Source organism: Lycorma delicatula, chromosome 9 (genome assembly GCF_047948215.1).
Source record: "Lycorma delicatula isolate Av1 chromosome 9, ASM4794821v1, whole genome shotgun sequence".
NCBI lineage: Eukaryota > Metazoa > Arthropoda > Insecta > Hemiptera > Fulgoridae > Lycorma > Lycorma delicatula.
Window position 1 is genome coordinate 3,978,134 of NC_134463.1, and position 22,880 is coordinate 4,001,013.

Sequence of the window (22,880 nt, forward strand, 5' to 3'; positions counted from 1 at the left end):
TTCAACGTAGTCGTCTTGTAATTCGATATAGTTAGATCAATGACTTTAAAAGTATAATGCAATTTGCGCGACTCTGCAAAACCAGAGTGCAACAATACGATGTTAGAAAGCTCTTGTACTTTTAATCGGAGATCATTCACTTTGCTTTGCTTACAAGATCGACCACAAACTAGCAACTAAATGCAAACATCTGAAACTTTACAGCATGCTATCTAAAGGATTATACTTAAGACAGTCATATTTTCTCTACTTTTGTGTCAGATAGAGAACTTTCCAAACGATCCTGGTGTTTTGTATTTCAATTTATATCTCAAAAGTATTGGAAATGCTAAATACATTTGCATAAAGAATAAAACTTTAAAATTAGATAGCTCCTCTTACCTTTTGTTTAAGGATCAAACTGACTGACTATACAAACTGGATACTGGTTTGCAAATGCAAATTGTTTTCTTGATCTCAAAAAAGAAAGCTTTAGTGTCCCTTCGAAGAATCGGTACCGATTAGTTTTACGTAGATGAACTATAACAAAAATGAATCAATTGTTTATGTCCTCAAATAACAGGATGCAACAAAAATGAATCAATTGTTTATTTCCTTAAATAACAGGATGCAAAATATGTTTCGAAAGAGTAAAATTGAGACTTGCAATGTGATTTAATTATTCAGAAGAAAAGGAACCAAAATTTGTTCAGTCGTAAATAAATTTTAAACGTAAGTTTTGATACTTAAAAATCAAGCGTAGTACTAACAGTAACCTCAATGGTACACGTCACGTACTAAATCGAGATATTGACGTGGAATGTTATCAAAAGGCGATTAATCGAATCCAATATTCATACAAATTAATTTTACAGGTGTCTGATTCAATAGAAAAAAATCATTGTTATCCAGGAAAAATTCTGAATAATATTATATTTCAGCTTTATAGATATTTTTGTTTGATTAAAACAACAAGAACCTAAAAACCACGTTCGGCTAAAAGTGTTTATATATCTTTGAACAATTATATCGAAGTTGCTTTGTTCGATTTTTGATGTCGCGTCAGTGTTGAATGTGAAATGTGTTGCGGACCGGTTGGTTGATGTCTGTAGACGTAAACTTTATTTATAATATATACTAAATACTGATTTATTTATCTTATTGGTTCAATAACACTGCCAAAATGATTCAAGGTGCTTTTGATGAATTAAAGCGCATGAATAAGAGACAGGTAAGGACCATTTTATTGATCTGAAAGTTCTACCATAACCCTAAAACATAACCTGTTCTTCCTTTAAAAAAATGTTAAAAATGAGTAAATTAAAATATTTCATGTATTTCTCCTCATTAATGTATAATTTTAAGGTTACTATTGAATAACTAATTTTTTTTAAATTTTTTCTTTACTTTTAAGTAAATTCTTTTGTAACTTACAGAGATGATAAATGGATTATTTGATTTCTTCCCATAATGTTATTTCAAATTTTGAGTAGCAATTTATTTATTACTTTTGAATTAATTATGGCATTTTTTACACTTTTAGCATTCCATACTTAATTGAAATTAAAATTTGATTAGGCTCCTTTACACCCATATGTTGCAATTTCAAGCTCTCTTAGAAATCCAGCTAAACGAGTAATTTTTTCGGAAAAGTTTATTTCTATTTGTCAGATTTACTGTTCTCGAATTGGGTGATATACCTAAATTTTTACAGTTCTTTGTATAATGTAGAGAAGTGGGCAAATTCTTTTCTTTTTTTTTTTAAATTACATACCCAAGCAATACAAACAATAGTTTGTTTGAAGTTATTCTTTACCTGATAGGCATTTTAGCCGTTAGGTTTATATATACAGCCAAGGGACATTATCGAAGACAAGTTTCCTCCACATGTCCCTAGCAGAGTCCTGAGATACACTTAAGAAATCAAAGAGGAAATAAAGGATCAACTAAGGAGAGTGGTTAAATACTGAAAACGACAGTCTACTCATAGAAGAATTATGTTTCAAAATGAATTATCCTCCATATAGAAGTTAGTTTTAATGCCCCTTCAAGGCAGTGTACACTCATCCTTCCAAAATTCCATAGGTAATTGAGGTATTTTATTTTGTTCATTAATGGATAAACCATTATGAAACATTTGACTAAACCATTGTTTAAACAATTATGTTTTTATTAGATTGTTATAATCAGAACCATGTCGATTAGACAGTCAACATTATTATGGTATTATTCACTTAGGATGGGAACAGCAAATTACTGAGTTACAATTTCTTTTTCAGCAGCTTAAATGTTTGTTACTATAAGTAAATACACAAAAAATATAAACCAGGATTGGTTTTCGTGTAAGAGTACTGTATGTCAGTGAATTATGCAGCATATGGAAGTATCTTTCAAATTACAAATCATTTGGCCAGATGCCACTAGATTATGGGTAAAGGCTTAGCACATTAACGTTTACTTTTTTCATCTTTGAAAAGTATTATTGTATTAAATGATCACCATTTCTGATATTTTCTGATTGAGTGAAAAAGTTGTCATGAGTTATTTATATTTGTAGATTGAAATTTTTTTGTATTATGAAAGAGTGGAAATCAACAGCTATGGTCCTTAACCCCATGGAAATTGGTAGTGTATGAAAGGATGCCTTGCCTGACTGGGACTCAAACCTGGGACCTCCGCACGAAATGCCAAGATGTTTCCTACTCAGCCATGGAAGTCGGAAAATTATTGAATATGATTGTACATTCCCATTTATTCTTACAAAAGCTTTGTTTTTGTTGTTAATGTGTTTGCTTTAGTATACATTCAATAAGACTTGATGGTATTTATTGAATGTGCCCTATATGACTACATTCCATTCCATTCCATAAAGTTGAGTATATTCTTGATTGAGGACAAGTAAGAATACCTTCTAGATGGTTAAACAAATTTAAGCATTTCACTTGTGGTGGTGTTATGTGTTGTTGAGGAATGTTGAGATAATTATAAAAGTTAATATACATGATTGTTATCAGTTTTATAGTTATTATTCATATAAGTGGCATTCATACGATTGTTATATTTTTGAAAAAGTGAATAGAAGTATCTCAGTGATGCTGAAATTTTGCTCATGTCAAATAATTTTTGTGTCATTATATGTGTCATGTGTTGATTAAAGATAATAAAAACATTTGCTTTCTTGTAAGCTGTAATAAATTATTGACATCCAAAAGTTAACATACTTGCTAATGCTTGTTCATTATTTAAGTACTGCTTATATTGTTGATACTAAAAAATAATTAACTTATCTTTTATGACTTAAATAATTACTTAAATTTGTGTAAAATAATTGTAAATTTATAAGGGCACCATTTAAGTTTTTTTTCATTAAATGAATAATTCACTAAACCTGTCCTATCATGAGTAGTCAACATAATGTAATATTGGTAAAATGAACTGAATTTTTAATATTATGTAAAATGACAAAAGAGAAATATTATGAAACTGAAAAACATTAGATTGAGTTTAAGTTGTATTTTGACTACTTATTGTGCTGTTGTTGATCAAATAAAATAATCCAAATTTTGATATATTTTAATACTTTTCAATAAAAACTCACTGCCTTTCAGAAGTTAATATATTAAGTGTAAGTAATAAATGTAATCCTGCTTTAAATAGATTTATTTACTTGTTTCTTTTTTCTTTAGACCTATATTTCTCGTTCAGCCCAGTTTTGTGGCCAATTCTATTACCAAGCTAAAGAATATTTTAATTTTATATTGTTTACGGATCTTACAGCTGTAACTTATTTTTATATTTTGTAAATAATTTTTTTCAGTTTCTCTACCAGGTTCTTAGTTTTGGAATGATTGTTTCATCAGCCTTAATGATATGGAAAGGTCTTATGGTTGTTACTGGTAGTGAAAGTCCTATTGTAGTTGTACTTAGGTAAGTTATATAAAATTTGGTTTACTTAAAAAATGTTTATATTAAATATTTTTTGATATATATATATATATATATATATATTTCATCATCAAAGACTAACTGACTACAGTTAACACATCAAAATAAAGTATCATATATAACAATTGTCAGTTGTAAAACCTATTTTAATCATGGCTAAGAGAATAATATACTGATCCCCTTTGGGAAATACCTTATTACGATTCTGGTCACCACTACTATGCCATATATTCCAAGCCCTGAATGACTTTGTCAAAGAGTTAGAACTGTGAGATTTATTTAACCTAAGTGTCACAACATCATGTTGCACAAGCAACCTGATCTGAATTGTAAGTCATTCCCAAAATGGTACTACCATCTTCAAGAATCCTATGCCATGTTTAATAGGACACATAGGAGTGAAGTATTTGTTATTGCTTTTTTCACTGCACCAAATATGTTGTTAACATATTCGTATGCTAAGCTCAACAAAGTGCACATGGTATTCAGGCCTATGCGTGACATTCACCACAAACTGGCAGTTTAGTGAAAATTATTACAGTTAAAAAAAGAAAACAGATAAATTATTTTTAAGTGCTTTATAAGTGTCACAGCCATAAAACATAATGTAAAACAAAAAAATTTTGTACCTTGTTCTACTATGAAATTAGTGTGTTAAATATGCTGCTTCAGCGTAGAAAAAAATAGTGAAACAATATAACATTTACTATAAGTTATGTAATCAGTTTTATCTAATTATCCATCACTCAATTAATTTTTTGAAAAATTTATTATATACAAAACTTATATTACTTTTCGACATAGTCCCAACCCACATTCAAGCACTTGCCATATCAAAACTCCAGCTTCTCTCTTCTCTTTTCAAAGAATGGGGCCACAAAAATAACTACCCATTAATTGACTCTGTCTGTGAGTTCATCATTGCTTTTGAAATGTTGAATAGCCAACCAATGTTTCAATTTTGTGAACAGATGAAAATCAGATGGTGGTAAAAGGAGCTGGTGAAAGATTTGCCACTTAAACTTGTTTAGTATAACCTCAGTGTATACTAAGCAGTGCTAGATGTGCTGTGAGGCCTATATTTATCATGCAAAAAATGATCCCCTTTGTTCACATCCCTTGCTATTTATTCTGTATCCCTCCCCTAAGCTTTGTCAATGTTTCACAATAAATGTCTGTGGTTACTGTCATACCTGGCACCCTAAATTCTGACAACAGAATTTTTTTCCCAAAACATGGCAGCCATTCTTTTTTTTGTTAGAATTTGTCATTTGAATTTTTTGGGCATGTTCGTTAAGTGCATAACCGTCCATTTTAGCACTGCTTTTTTGCCTCAAGGTTAATGGATCAAATCTTTGTCTTGCCCAAATTCTTGACTATGCTGTTAAAAGATTTACTTCCTTTAGTCTGGTGTTGCTGAAGAAAAGTCAATGCTACTTCCATTCTTTTTGTGTAATAGTATCTGTAAATTGTTTCGATACCCATTATACAGAGTACTTATAAAAACCAGTCTGTTTGTAGCAAGTTAAGATGGACCTTAGAATTTGAGGATAATTTTTCACTAAGTGTTGTGAAGTGGCATTCATCACTAACAATATGTCCAAGTTTTTCAAAAAGGTAATCACTCGCAACAAAAGCTGACCTTTTCCATGCACGTTATTTCACCCTTCCTTGGATTTTCTGCACCATTTTCTTACAGAACCATCACTTATTAAATTATTATTGTAAACTGCACATAGCTGATTGTGGATCTCATTTGCAGATGTTGCTTCAGTTTGCAAAAAAGAGTAGTGCTATGTCCCTCACAATTGGTGGGACCTGCAACATTGGCCTCCATGCTTCACCGTTTATTACTTGAGCAGTACAGAATGAAATTGTGACTGACTGTATATGTGATGATACTTAAGCTTAGCTGAGGTCTACTGAGTAGAATGCTATGATTTGTTAAACTAACCAATGTTTTGTAATGCCTTAATTTGAGAGATTATTTGTAAATAGCTCTTGTAGAAGCTGCATGTTAAACATTATATCAGGTAGTCAGTCAAACAATTATACTATCAGGTGCATAATTTATTATGATCAAAAGTAAAAAAAGATATATTTAACCTTTTAAAAACACTGTGCAGTTTTACGCATAGTTGTATTTAAAATTGTGATCAAATTCTGTTAAAAATGCTCATACTTATCATTAATTGCGATGAAGTATAGGGAGTTTGTGTACTTTAATCAGTTAATTGTAATCATTGTTTACATAACAATAATTGTAAAATGTAAAAATTTATTTTTTACTTCAGTGGCAGTATGGAGCCTGCATTCCACAGGGGTGATCTTCTGTTTCTTACAAATTATCAAGAAGAGCCTGTTAGGGTTGGTGAAATAGTTGTATTTAAGGTTGAAGGCAGAGATATACCAATTGTACACAGAGTTCTAAAATTGCATGAACGGTAAGTATATTAGTGAGTTTTCTTAATGATGTTAATGATGTCTTAATGAGTAAGGGATGGAATTGCTGCTGAGGTGTACAGAAAATTTAGTGAGAGAGATAGTGATATTGATAATTGAATATAAGTGATACACTAAGCTTTGTTAACCCCTTGACTACTCACTTCATGTAGTGAGTAGTCCATCTTCAGTCTAGTGTATTGAGATTATTACCAAGCTGTTAGAATAAAACCTTAGTTTGATTATGTTGATGCATAATTAATCTAGTTTGAAAATGTTACACAATGGATGGTACACTTCTCCGTAATCAGTCATTGATAACTATAGTTTACTGGTTTTTTTTTATACACATTATTTTAATTGTTTTTCTTTTTTTTTTAATTTATTGCAACTATAATAAAGATAGAAAAAACTATTGCAACTAGAATAAAGATCTCGATTTTTTCACAAATGCAATTTTATTAAATAAAGATCACATTTGTTCTGTGATTTTATTAAAATCAGTAAATTTCTTTTGGAGATAAAAGAATTTAATTAAAAATTTGAATAGACATTGTTTTTCACAAAAAAGGGAGTAAGGTTTCATTTATTATAAATTGTTATTTTTACATTATTTATTTACAATAATTTACTATAAGATGTGGAGCAGAGGCAAGAAATATGATAAGAAGGGATTGAGAAAAGATTCCAACTGAAGAATAGAATTTTTAAAAGAGATCTATAAAAAGGAAAATAAAATGAAAAATCCCTATATAATTATTTTGAGTATGAGTTACGAGAGATTACAATTTAATCTTTCTCCATCTCCTCCTTGCCAACATTTCAAAGGCCTTCTTCGGCATAATTGCTTCTACAACTGCCCATGTTTCTACATAACTGCCTCTTTCTATTAAGTGTTAGCCAATGCTGTGTTATAAATTGTACAGAACCTAATTTTCATGTTTGTATTTAAGTAAGATTTTCTTATGTATACATTTATTTTTGCAAGTGTGATCCTGAGTATATGAAGTAATTACTGTGTGTATGTGTTTAATTGCAGCCTAACCATATAACCAACTACACATTTTAAAATTGTATTACTCATTTCAAAAATATAATATTTTTCCCTTTATTTTTATATTTGTGTGTGTGTATTGCAAAATTATTAATTGTAACCTAACTATAAATAACTATATATTTTTAAATTGTATTATTCATTTCAAAAAAAAATTTTTTCTCTTTATTTTATATATATATATATTTTTTTTTTGTTGTAGTGAAAATGGAACAGTAAAATTTTTAACAAAAGGAGATAATAATAGTGTAGATGATAGAGGCTTATATGCTCCAGGACAATTATGGCTTACGAAAAAAGATGTTGTTGGTAGAGCAAGAGGGTTTTTGCCATATGTTGGTATGGTTACAATTTACATGAATGAATATCCAAAATTTAAGGTAACACTTTTTAAACATTTACTATTTTAATCTATTTTTAATAGTAAGTATTAGTATTATTATATTTCAAAGAACAAAGTAAATTTTTCTTTTGTTACTTACATCTTAACAGTAATCAAAAATTAAATTGATTAAATATTTAAATTTTGTTAACAATTTGCTAATTTAGGTATACAAATATAAACAAGACGCAATAATGAATCCAACACATTTAGTTAAATGAGAACACTAGAAAATAAATGAAAGCAGTCATGTCCTGCATTAAAAGATACATAATTGTAAAGGATAACCATTTATTTTTCATGTAATTGCTATCATTTGAGTTAGCATTGGACTTGATCGATACATAGCAAAAAAAAATACTAGGATAGGGATTTTTCCATCATTACACACAATGGCAAATAATTATAGACAGTAAATTTCCATTATTGGAAGAGTATATGTTAAGATTATCATCTTTTATTGTATTATCAACTGTACAGATTTTTTATGTTCAATTTTAGATTTATAAAGGAATGCCTATAATAGATTAAGTTTTTTGTATATATATATATATATATATATATATATATTAGTAAAATCAATTCTTCCTTTATTGTTGTCCATATCTTCCTCTTTACTAATTATATTAAAGACTAAAAATAAAATCAGAAGTCCATCACAGTACAGAATCCAATAATATTTGTTACCTTATTACTTCTTTATTTGTACATCAAAAGCGCTTTCGAGGATTTTCCCTTGTCAGTTGATCAAAAAAAGAAAACCCTAAAATTATACATTAAGAAATTAAAATTATCGCATATGTAGTGTAAAATATGCAGTCAAAAATTAATATTAAAAATTAAACATTCTTAATATTAACTTTTTTTTTTTTAAATTTCCTATACATGTCTGTGGCCAGCCTCTACAGTACTGCATGTAGTGGTACTGTGTGTAGTGGCTGGCCACAGGCATGTATAGGAAATTATGAAAAAGTTTGTTGTTATTGAGAATGTTTAATTATTACCAAATTCCTTTAAGCATTTACATATACAAAAAGGACTTATAGGTGGCATTTTACACTATATATGAATAATTTTGTTTTCTTAATGTGTAATCTTAAAGTTTTTATCAAGTAATGATGATGGAAAATCCTCAAAAGCGCTTTTGATGTACAAATGAAGAAGTAATAATAAAATAAGAAATATTGGATTCTCTACTGTGGTGGATTGCTGAATTTTACTTTTAGTCTTTAAGATATATATATATATATATATACACACACACACATTTTTTTTCTTCTAGTCTCTTCTTTTAAGATCATATTCCTGTTTCCTAGTAATAAATTTAAAGAACTTGATCAACCTAAGTACAGAACAATAAACAAAGAAGGATGCCACTTACCATATTTTATTGTATGTACAAAAACTTACATTTTGTGTTATAAGTATAATTTTTAACTTTAAATTATTGATTTTTATTATTTATATTTTTTTTTAATTTTAACTAAGTATTTATTGTATTTTATTAAAAAAAAATCTGATGTGACTTCCTTGTACACCTATTAAATTACGTAATACATATTTTTTTTTAAATGAAAAATACTAAATTTTTTTCATTAATAACTTCTGATATTTTTTCATTTTTTTTTTATTGTTATTGTTGTTATCCATCGTAAATTTTTTTTTACAATCAGAGGTTAATAATTATTAATAAATCAATATATTTAAATTAAAAAAAGAAAAAATTAAAAAAAAAAGGAGATGAAGTCTTGATTCAAATCCATGTGCCTTCCCCTTCTAAGATCCAAGTATTTCATTAATTAAAATTTTATCTGGCTATAACTCTGCTACCAATGAAAATAAGTACCAGTTACGATATATCGTTGAAAAGCTCTCGATGAGGGCTTGTTACTGCAGTTAAGAAAAAGTAAAAAATCCAGATTTTTTTTTTGGACACTTTTGGTTCACTCGATTGCAATCAAAAAGGGAAGTGCACAACTAGATGTTACAACAATCCTGAATCCAAAATTTCAACATCCTATGGCTAATGGTTTTTCCATTATGCGAGATATGTATGTACAGATGTCACACTGAAACTAGTCAAAATGGATTCAGGAATGGTGAAAATGGATTTTTCTGTTGAAATCTGAAAACCGAACTTTTTCACAATCACAGTACTTCCTTTATTTTATACAAGGAAGTAAAAAAAGAAAATAATGTATTATTCTTGATAATGTTTGTGTGTAATTTGATGAGAACAATTTTTAAAAAAAGTGGATTACAAATGAGTGCGAGAAATTTGAAAAACATTTTTGTATATATATGGTAAAATAAGGTAAGTATCATCTTACTTTATATATTGTTTGTACTTAAGTTGATCAAGTTCTTTAAATTTATATATATATATATATTTATATACGAAAGCAGGTCAAAAAGTGAAGTGAAGTGAAATTCAAAAAATCAATATATTTATTTGTACTTACATAAGTGATACATGCATTATTTTTTGATATAATCCCCACCTACTTCTGTGCACATAGTACATCTTTTAACAAACTTTTGAATTCCTTCCTGAAAGAAAGTTTTTTGTCTGGTGTGCAGAAAATTTTCCACTGCTTCTATGGGGCCTCTTCATCAAATCAATAATGATTTCCTCACAACTCTTCTTTTAATGAGCTAAAAAAATGAAAATAGCTTGGAGCCAGGTCCAGACTGTGTGAAGGGTGGTCCAGCAACTCAAAACCAAGATGTTGAAGGCAAAGGACTGTTTTTTGGCCATATGAGGTCGAGCATTAAATAAAGCAAAATCACACCTTTAGAAAGGTTACTGTGTGTTTTGGATTTGATTTTTTGCTTCAATAAATGCAGTAGCTCAAAGTAGTTGTCACTGTTTACTGATTGACTTTTAGGTTTGAAGTAAACCAAAAGTGAACCTTCCATATCTTAGAATATCGTCATCATCATCTTTCCTGCAAACATCTAGGTTTTGAACTTTTTTACTGTGGGAGATGAAGAATGTTTCCACACTAAACTTTGTCGCTTACTCTCGGGTTCAAATTGATGGACCCATGTCTCATCAATGATTATTATTCACTTAGGAAATGAGTCTCCTTCATCTTCGTAACATTTCAAAAGCTTCTGAGAGATTTTCAAATGATTCTCGTTGTGGATGTTGATCAACTAACGTGTAATCAGTGAGCACAGATTTTTCAAAAGTTTAAAGAATCATGGATGATTGAAAATGCTGAGCCATGGCATTATATTCCACTTACTTTCAATGTCATCAGCTGTAATTCATCGATTACCAAGAATCAATTGTTTAATTGCTTCAATATTGCCATTAGTCTTTGAAGTGGAAAATCTGCTGCTGTTCATCACAGAGAGAAATCCTACCATTTTTAAACTGATCAATGAATTCGTAGATCTTGCTTCCACTCAAACAACTCTGTCCATATTGCTACTACATTTTATGGATAATCCCTGCTGGTTTCACTCCTGAACTGAAGAAACTTATCCGTGCTCACATTTCTTCCTTGGTGCAATCAGACAAATGAGTAATCATTTTAAACAAACTTTTAAACACAATCACAAATAGGTAATAATGAAACAGAAACAATACTTTCAATGAACAGCTGATATAGGTTATGAGTTATAGCAGAACAATCATTGCTGTCCATACATGTGATTGGAAGGGAAATCAAAATTTCCTTTTACTTTTTGACTTACCCTCATATATCATTAATTAATGGAAGCTAACTAAAATAGTTTAGTTTATTTTTAAAGGTACCATAAGATGCTGTAACATTTTTGACAATGATCAATTAGCAGATATACTGGTGCATATGGCATCTGTGTTCTAGGAGTATACATTAGAAGAGCTGTTTACTTTCATGCAATTTTTGTGAGCAATAGAACTTCTTCCCAAGGATATTCTTGAAGAAATTTTTCCTGTTGAAGTTACTGTGGCGGTTATCATTACTCATCCATCAACTCAAATCATTTCTTCTGTTTGTCATAATCTGTAAATGAAGACCAAATAGGTCTATGTAAATAACCTTTGAGAATCCTTGAAAAAATTTCTTGACCCCGTGCGTGGACTTCTTAATATAACAAATACTTTTTACAATGAACATGGAAAATATAAATAAATATTATTCTTACAATAAACAGAAATGATTTGAGCTAATGGATGAGTAAAACACCAACTTCAATCTGCTATTTTTATGATTTAGCCTACAGCAGCAAAATGTTCGATCATTTTCTAATGAGTTTAAAGTTTCTAATAAGTGTGTTTCACTGAAGGTTTCTAACTAACTGTCCAAAGAATACACTGAATTGAACAGGCCTCTACTTGTAGCCATATACACCATTGAAGGAGAAGATATGCATAACGTGTATGTTAGTAAGACTAAATCATAGATGCATCACTACCAATATAAATCAAAGTGTGATTCATTGCAGTGGAAACATCCCTTCACTTTGGTGCAAGAAATGCAATGTTAAGTACCTAGTAATTTTATGCTGATCGTGTTTTTGGACTGTAAAGGAGTGCTACTAGTCCATTTTCAAAAGCCAAAAATCCTTTGGACTACAATCTGAAAAAAATTCACACCTAGTAACTAGAGGAGTATTGCTCTGTTACTACAATTCCAGACTTCAAACGGTTCAGTTAACATAGGAGATAATTGTTAAATTACAGCAAGTAACAGCTGCCATACAGCTCCACTTAGCCACCAGTGATTTTCATCTGTTTGGTTTATTAAAAACTAATCTGGTCAGCAAATGTAATATGAATAATGAAGATGTTAAATTTGAGGTGTAAATCTGGTTGATTCAGCTCCCTAAAGACTGATGCTTTAGACTTAGGGATACTAGGCAATGGGATAACTGTATCAATTTGTATGTTAGAAAGAATGGTTTTCAAGAAAGAATTTTAGTGTTTATTACTTTTTTAAATACACATATTTAATCTATTTATTGACTTTTCCCGTGATTTTATTTTGCAGAATGCATTATATCCATGAGTAAGTGGTTTCATTTTGTAAACAATATCATGGAGTTCATAATTTTTATAAATCAAGAATCTGATATACATGATTTTTATAGAAATTATTTAGGGACCAGGAAGTTTTACTGTTTTAAAGAAATCCATTGTAGAGAGGTTTGATTTTATGTTAAAAGATAATCTTATTATAACTATTTTTTTTTTCTTTTTCAGTATGCTGTTCTCGCATGCCTTGGAATGTATGTACTTGTACATAGGGAATAATATTTATAAGCTTTTACTAGAATGTTCATGGACTTACATGTACGTACATAAACCACTGGATGTGTTAAATATTCCTAAAACAAAAATTTTGTTTTACAAAAAAAAAATGTGCAGAAAAGAAGTGAATCTATTCATTTATTTTTACCTTCTTGAATCAGAATGATTGATGATCTTTTTATAATCTTATTTATCTCTTCTAACATTTAACTGTTTATAATTAAAAAAATAAAAACCTTTATAATTAATAATCTTTATAACAGATTTGTATTATTGAACAAAATATCTAAACGTTTCTTGGAAAAAAAGAACATTATAGAAGCCCTTAGTAAAAATGTTTAAAATTAATATTTTTTAATGTATATTTTTTTTTTACAAGCAGTTTCATATGATTTAAAAAATTGTCGTTTATAATTAATAATTACTTTCCATTTATTTTGTTTGAAATGTTAAAATATTTTTACAATGGTTGAAAAACTGTGGTGTGAAGATTTATATAGGTAGTTATACCTAGTTATATCTAGTTTGTATAGGTTAGTTTTATTCAAGTTTTTTAATTTTATTTATATTTTTCTAAATTGGGGAATTTTGTTTGTTAGTATATTATTATTATTATTTTTTATTTTTACCTATAAATCTGTGGAAAATGCGTACTTCTGTGTATTTATAGTCAAAGGTATTATTAAAATACATGATTGGTTGAATTGCTAAATTGTTCATGAAAGTTTAAGCTTATTTTGAAAGTGCTTTCTGATTACCTCATCTTTTTATTTACTCCATCTCTTGTTTACTGAGAGAATTTTGTTTATTGGGAGAATAGATTGAATGTAAAGGGGAAATTCAAATGATGCAGTACATTTATAAAATTATATTAGTACTTCTTTAATAACCTTTTCTCATGTTGTAAAATATCAAACTGATATACATTTTTCCCATCAGATTTTGATATAAGTTTTTATTTATTTGTAAGCTTAAAATTTCATGGAGTTGTTTTAAGATGTCTATTATTTCATTGTTAGTACATAAAGTAATAATTTTTTCCTTACCCAAGTGACAGCTTCTTGGTAGTTTTACAAAGCAGTTATATAACATTATTTTTGTTGAATGAATTTTCTGCACCTCTCAGTAGGTGCAGTTTTTATTGGAATTACATATATTCAGTATAACATATTTAACATAAATATTGAGAAAAAATTGTTTTGTTATGTTGAAAATTATATAGGTTTAAAATAAAATTGTGTGTTTGTACTTAGTTGTAACAGTATACTTACCACATTGTAACTTGTGATACCTATGACCTCCATGTCAGAACTTACTGATCTCTGCATATAGATTTACCAGTTTGTACTGTTACTATTTGTATATTGATTATTATTTTGTTGTACATTATATGTTCTAATTTGAAAACATATTCTGTATAAACATACAGAGCCCTCCTTTTCTTTAACAGCACTGAATTCTTAGTTTTCCTCCTTCATGTTTTTTCTAAATTTAATATATACTTACAATATTATTTTATATAGTGAATCAAAGATATTCAAAATGCTACTCCAAAATTAATTGTTATTATCTACAAATGATACACCTGCTACTTCTGTTATAGAGTAGTTATAATTTATTGAAAGTATGACTTTATTAAAACAAATTTTTTAAGCACTTTGCATATCTCTTATAAGATTACTACTCTTGATTTAAGATCAAACTGCATCCTTGTTCTATAATATCCTCTTTTTTCAACATAGATGTTTTTGCCATCAGTTTTCCATTTTCTTTATACAATAAACCTCCTAACCTGGTATACAAATGTTTGTAATTTGTACCCTTTAACTCAGCATTTTAGATGTGATGCGTTATTAAGTTATCAGTAATCAGTAATTACCATTCTGAAATGTCAATATATTTACATTCAAATAAATTCCGATGTAGTTCACTCTTTTCATCAGTTTTGTAGTGAATTCAGTACCAGTTATGACTGACACTTATATAAACACAAACTTTAGGTAGGATCTATCAGAAATTAAACTGCTTTTAAAGATAAAAAATAATTTTTAAGAATGTTGATTGTATATCATAGTCAGTTGAGTACATATTATGACATATAAACATAGATTATGGTGATGGATCCAATGGTGGTGTAATTGCTATTGTAATTCATTACAGTTTGTAAAAGAGAGATTTAAAAAAAAATTCATTATATCAGTTATAATGTTACTATTAATGTTGTTAATGTAACTGTTATTACTGGTATTTTTTAATTCATTCAAAACAATGTTGGTGGCCCTCTTTTTATAATTATTTTTGTTTTCATTATTATTACTGTTCTTATTAATGCCTGATTGTATGTGTGCTGAATGATTACCTAACCTAAGCCTTATTAAATTAATATTTAATTGCCTGCCTAAAAAATTTATACAACTCAGATTTATCAAAATTAAGTTACTCATAACAACTAAAATTTGGATATTCATGTTATTATTAAAACATAGTTTTAATAAAGGCAGTTTATAGAGCCACTTTTCTTAAAAACATTCCTTCTGAACAACAGATTTAGTTCTGCAATTTAGCAATTATCTACTTCATTAAACTGGTAAAAGCCCTATGAATATTTGATTTTTATGTTTCATTAAAATGTTGCATTCTGCTAAAAGTTAATAAAGTAATAATATGTCAACATATTTTTCAAATTACAATTTTTTTATGTTAACCAAGTATTAATACATACGAAGATCTTTTGTTATTTTATGTAAAGTGTAAAAAATAATGTATTTGTTAACATATTGAATGATTAATTTGCTCTGCTGAGAATAAAGTATATAGAACATTTTATATCACTTTTGTAGCTGCATTAGACTATATTTTCAGTAGAAGTTTAAATTATGGGGAATAGTTGAAAGTTGTGTTTAATGTATACAGAAAGGATATTTTATTTTATTGGTATAGACAGTAAGTCACAGCTGTAATAGATTATTAATTTACTGATTTTTGCATGTTTAGCTTAATTTTCAATTTATAAGTTAACACGATAAATATAGAAACGTAATGTAACTTTATAATAAAGGGGTGTAATAGTTATCTCTCTCTCTTTCTCTCACACACACACACACACATTTTAATAGAGACAGCTGTAATTTTTTAAATAAAAAATTACCAGTAAATTATAAATTGCTGAGAGTAAGGTGATTGCCTTAAAATAACTTATCATTTAATTTAAGTTGTGTGATCTTATTTAATTAGTTCTGTCTTTAAAATTACAAAACAATATATATATATATATATATATATATATGGCAATTGTCACAAAAACTTAAGCATGATATAAATATATAATTAAAAAGTTATAAAAGACTGTTTTGTTTTATGTTTTTGTTGTTGTAGAGATACAGTCAGTTCTCCTGTAGTGCAGGTCTCATGTGTTTCTAGTAGATCTGACATTGTAAGGAAATTATATTTTTAATAAGAAATAATAAAATTACTTATTAACTTAAGAAGTATAATTACCTCTACTACAGATTTAATTAACTACAATAACTCAACAGTGTGTCAGATAGATATTCACACAGTTTTTTCTATTTTAATTTTGTTTGTATATGTCATGAAGTCTCTTCTTGCAGTAGTATAAAAACGAGAATGGTTTTGTTACCTTAAAGTATTTTAAGAACCACATTATTATTTACCAATTATTTTAAGCACAAGAAATGTCTACATTGTTAGCATGATATAAATTTTCTTCTTGATTCCTTAAATTTATATTTTCTGTGTGCATGTTGCATCCTTTCCATAGTATACTATTCTGTGCTATATGTTATAGCATTGTAAATAAATAATTAAGCATGTTGAACTGTATAACTTGATATGTGTGAGTATTGAAAGTACCCTTTCATATATACTGCTCTAAGCTTCTCTCAGTTGCTTCACAGTGATATTATTTTCTTTGTAATTTTCATAATGAAATTTTAAAGGTTTACAAATTAATATTTTGTTAACATTTAACTGCTGGAGAAATGACTGTATGAAATATGTAAAGAAAAGTTTTAGTCGTTATTGAATTATCTTTATTTTCTTTGTTTACAAAGTTTTATGTTCATTAAAAAACAGAAGAGATGATTGGCACTTTTATTCATTTTTTAGTATGGTGTTCTTTAGCTAGATGAAATTTCTTATATATAGAAATGGACAATTCAGATTTAAAGTAAGGAACTTTCATAATAATTGCAATTTTTTGATATGAAGCAAAAACATTAAAAAAAATAAATAAAAATAAACTGTGTCCTAAATGCATTGATAGTATTATTTTATATTAATTTGTATTAAATCATTAGTGTGAGTGAAGTTAATTATGCAACTCTTGGATTTATTATTGTAATTTAGTTTGATTGGATACAATAAAGTTTTGATGGGATAATAGTTTCATTCATGAATTTCCTTTTTTATTATATATTTAATTTTTTTTATGTGTATAAATTATATGAGAATAAATATATACATATTAATATATATGACTAACATTGACTGCTTTGGTCATTTTGTCATATGAGAATGGAAATTTGTAGCATATGAAAAATGCCATGCCTATAGTTTCCTTGAGTTAAGATGTATCTCTTGACATATAAGTCATGCTTTCCTGTTTATTGAATATCAAGTTTATTAATTTATGTTTAACGAAAAACAGTCACTTTTTTAAAAATAAACAAAAAAACCTTTGTCAAATAATATATTGCAAAGTAACTCTTGAAAAATATTTTTTATAGAAAGTAGGGTGTTTACAGCAATTAAACAGGAATCCAGAAAATAAGGTAAAAACTGAATTTGTGGTCTGTGTATTGAGGCATACAGATTTTTTAAAATTTTATTGGAACATTCAGATTCAGTGAATCTAGTTAGATAGAAAATGTCAGATAAAGTAAGACTATGAACATAGTCTTCCTTTATCTTTTAGATAAGAACATGTATGTACCCACCGGGTTGGTCTAGTGGGGAACACATCATCACAAATCAGCTGATTTCAAAGTCGAGAGTTCCAATGTTCAAATCCTAGTAAAGGCCGTTACTTTAATACGGATTTGAAACTAGATGGTGTATACTGGTGTTCTTTGGTGGTTGGGTTTCAATTAACCACACATCTCAGAAATGGTCAACCTGAGACTGTACAAGACTATACTTAACTTATACATATCATCCTCTGAAATAATACCTGATGGTGATTCCCAGAGGCTAAACAGGAAAAAAGTAAAAAAAAAATATCAGAACATGGGAAGCGATATCTGAAGATGAAGGTAATAAAAAGAAATATGCGAGTCAAGTGTGTATCAAATTGGTTCTATCAAAAAGTTTGTATTGTAACAATCTCCAAAGGAGTTTTGGCCAAATGGTTCATAGCTCAGTTAAATACTTTCATATACTAAAACAATTTTGGCAATAGTAAAATGTTTCTTTAGGAATGTGTTGTACCTTAGAGTGGGAGTGGGTACAGCCTAATTTATTTTCACCAACAATCCTTTTATTATACTCTCTCCTGCTGTGTTCTATGGTTATAGTTTCCTCCATCCTAAGGATGCAAAAAACCTGTTAAGCCACTGAGTATCCTTGAAGTTATTCCATAAGCTACCTGTTAAGACTACTTGTTTGGTGGCCACATTATAAGCTAATTGCTTATTAAGTGCATATTGGTATAAGCTGGGCATCCTAATTGTAACAAAAAACCAATCATTAAAATGATATTACAACATTAAATATGTACAAATATCTTTAAAATAAACTTACTGATAGACATTTTACATAAAAATACATTTATATTTTCCTTTTTAAACAATCTCTTTTTTTAAATCACAATATAAAATCAGTTTAACAAATGGAACACTTATATCAAATTATTGTTTATTACTTTCGTTACAATTGTACAAAAATAAAGACATTTATGACAAAACATAGCATTCATTATGTCAAATTTACATCAACATTATTTAATTTATTAATATCGCCATGCACGTGCTGGTGAAACTGGTTTACTTTTAACTGGAACTTTACTAGAATTATTCACTTTATTTGTTTTACCTCCAGTATTATTATTTGTTGTTAATGTACTATTACCAGTTAAATTTCCTTTCGATCCTGTTGTAATTGCACTTACTGCATTACTTGTACAACTAGGTGTTGTTTTTGGTCGTAATCTGTTTAAATTATTAGTAACAAATCGTCTAGTTGAAGTTACAACAGTTTGTGGTCTTATTTTAGCTTTAGCATTATTTAAATAATTTTGTCTTTTTAATGTAGCTGCTGTTTTTAAAGATGGTATTTTTGTTGTTATAGTTTCTTCTAAAAGTTGTAAATTACCTTGGTGAATTGAAAATTTTGCTTTCAGTCCTGGTATCTCTTCATTGCTGGCATGATTTGTATTAGATGCTGTGTTTTTTAATGAACTAATTGGAGTTATTAGTGAGGTATTATTACTTGCTTGATAATTGCTTAAACTTTTATTTGATGCCAATAAAATTTCCTCTTTTTTCTTATTTAAATCATAACATATATGAGGTGTTTGTTTAAATGATGTGGCTGTATATTTTTTTGTACCTGAATTTTTTTGAGACAAATAGGAATTTGACTGTATTAATGGCTGAGAGGTGCCACTTTCTGTACGTCGACAAAGCTCAGTACTGTCTATTTTAAATTTGTTTTTTTCACCTAATGTAGTAGCTGATATGTGCATATGTAATTCTTTTGCTTTAAGAAATTCTTTTTCACTTTCTGTTGCACATGAATGAGAGGATTTTGATTTTTTTGATTCGTTTAATGAGATGTTTGTAATTGAAGTTTTTTTTGGTGTAGTTTGTTGGATTTCAGGTTTTGTAATTTTATTAGATGAAAATTTTACACTTTTATTTGAACTAACTGAAGTTTCAGAGTCTTCCTTTGATTTGTGTTGATTTTTGCCATTAATATTACTTTTAATTTTTGTATTACTAGCTCGAGAAAAATGTTTTTTATATTTAGGTTGATATTTTTTTCGCTGATTTAAACGTTCTGCATTACTATAAGGAGAGTGCTTAATACTAATCCGAGATAAACGTCCAATTTTTATTTTATTATCTTCTGATGTATCTGACTGCTCATTTTCACTTAGTTCTGTTGAACTACCAGGAGAAGAATTTTTATCTGAATATAAGAATTTTGATTGTGAGTTTGTTTTTACTGGTTTTTCACTATTGATTTTTTTTTTTGAACTGGATTGAGAGATATTGCTTGAGGTGTAATGAGATTTTTGTTTTGATTTTGATTGCGCCAGGGTAAGTTCTTCATCATTAACATTATCATTATAATCAATTTTTGAGCTACAAGTTACTGTCTCAAGATTACTTTTTTCATCTATGCATTCATTTTTAGAAAAAGTTACAGACACATTACTACCTTTATTTACACTCATGGAAAGAATTAATTCATTTAAAGATATTGTATTAATGCCCACATCTTGCACTTTATTAATATTACTGTTACTTTCATTTGAATTCAATTCATGTGCCATTTGATCAGAACAGTCTTTATAAATTTCATTTTTTGTTTCATTATTCTCTATATGAGAATGACTTATGACAGTCTCATTAAAATTGTTTTCGCTCTGAAATGGATAGCAAGTCTGTAATTCGCTTGAAACTCTGTAACAATGAACTTCACTTTCATATTCCTCTGCATTAATATTAAAATTCTTATTAAATGTAACTGTTTTTGAGGTATCAAATTTAAGAGTTTCATAATCATCCCAGTTTTCGTGTATATTGTTTGTACTTTGGCTAAATTTAATTTTCTCTAATAAATTTGTGTCAATCGTATGAAATCCTTCTCTGGTAAAACCAAACATTTCCTCTTCATTTCTGTGAGTGTTTATATATTTAAGTGCATTAATATCTACTATTTCATTTTCATTTTTTGTTTTCTGATCTTCAATCTGTGTCTTTATTTGTTTAAAAATATAATTTTCCCCAGTATCTTGTGCAATCTGATTTTCTTCAGAATAAAATTCTATATCGCTACTGTTACCAACTACTAAATTCATTACGGTGACATTTTTATTATTTTTAATTTGACTGAATGGTTTATTATTGTTCTGTTCTTTATTTATTTTATCTTGTAAACTAAAAAATTTTGTATAATAACTTTGACGTTTTTGTTTAGTTCTGTCATTTGTGTTACTTGTACTACTACCTTTTTTTACAGCACCTCCATTGTAATGAGTTGTGACAGCATGTTTATTTTTTGCTTCATCTAAATGATCTTCAAATGGACTGTTACTTCTGTTAGTTTTCGTTTTTGAACTTATAATTCTAACTGCACTGTTAGATGAAACATCTGCAGATGAAGAAGAGCCATGTTTACATCTGTTTATCCTCAAGTATCTACCAGTATTCTTACGACGACTCTTTAATTCTTTTATCCTACGTTTTGTTAATGCTACTTTACATTTATTATTTTCTGTTTGTTTATATAAAACATCTTCATTATATGCTGAAGGATTCACATGAAATACTTCATAACCTTGAAAATGTGTATAACGAGAGTTATGCATAATTGGCTGGTGACCTGATGTGAATAATTGACGAAATATTTCAAGCTGAAAAAATGATAATTTTAAAAATATGTTTGGATGTATGTTATATTTGGTATTTCTACCTTGTATATAAGCCACAGTAAGATTGCTTATTTGCACATATTTAAATAAACTTACCAGTTGGTTGGACAGGACATTTTATGGTTTTATAATTTTTTTATACTGTTAATTTATTGAATTGTTTAAAAAAAACTTTATTCTTGCAAGTTTATTATAAAAAAAAGAAAAAGAAAAACTTAAAACACAGGCTCTAACAGGAGAGGATTTACAACCTAAATTTGCACAGTTAATTACAAAATCATGCCACTGTATTTGTTACTTATCATCAAACATGCAAAACAAAGAAAAGTACATTGTAATAGAATTTTAATATAAATATTTCTCTAAAAAAGGTTTAAAAAATTGTTCAAAAACAGTCAAAAGGTTATCTTATAATTTCATAAGGACCTTCCCACTAAAAAACTAAACATTACAGTAAACTAAATCTAATGATTATCATCAGCATTCTGTCACTAATACTCACATCTGTTAAACTTATGGTCTCAACTGTATCTTACTAGATATAAGTGGTTTACTAAACATATTACATCACTTTAGATGAATAGATTATTGCTAATATAATTACACAAGCCTGTAATGGTTGTATTTTTTAATTTTTGGTAACTGATTCTTATGTATTTTTTAGCTCTAAATCCAAAAATAACCTTAATTTGTTTCATCACGTTATGATTTTTCGCAAATTTCAAAAGTTGAAAAATTGCAAAAATGTGAACTGATATAGTACATTCAGTTTTTTGGCTTATCCTGTACACTCTATAGCTAAATAGTTGAGTGGTCCGAAGGGGCGGGTGGGAGGATTATTGACCCCTTAATTTCTAATGAAAGTTGCCACAAAATAAGCCTGATTTCTATTGTAGTGCATTTTTAAATTAATTTATTTTTATTTATATAATTTTTTTGACGTATGTCATGCCTTCGAAAACCACTCCTCCCCTCCTTGCCCACCCTTAATGATGAAGTATGTAAAATACTTACAATTTTATTCCATATGTCAAAGTTTTTTCCCTCTATGATCATGAGACTTTGCCGATTGTGAGGGCGCTTGAGTACTCAGCAATACAGCGCAGCTGGACCGAAGATACAACCATATTGAAGAGCCAGACTAAGGAATGATTCTTGAAAGAGCGCAACAGCTGTTTCAGTAATTGTTATGGGTATAGGTCAAGAGGACTTAAAC

The 22,880-nt window shown here is 28.4% G+C and overlaps 1 protein-coding gene across 1 annotated transcript; it reads left to right on the plus strand.

Annotated features, from left to right (window-relative positions):
* The first annotated feature begins 875 nt into the window (after positions 1–875).
* twr (signal peptidase complex catalytic subunit SEC11 homolog C twr) lies at positions 876–17,455 on the plus strand. Its single transcript, XM_075375984.1, has 5 exons — positions 876–1,210; positions 3,797–3,906; positions 6,219–6,368; positions 7,623–7,800; positions 13,000–17,455. Exons 1-5 carry the CDS (start codon positions 1,163–1,165, stop codon positions 13,048–13,050), a joined length of 537 nt encoding a protein of 178 aa, XP_075232099.1. The 5' UTR covers positions 876–1,162; the 3' UTR covers positions 13,051–17,455.
* The last annotated feature ends 5,425 nt before the right edge of the window (positions 17,456–22,880 follow it).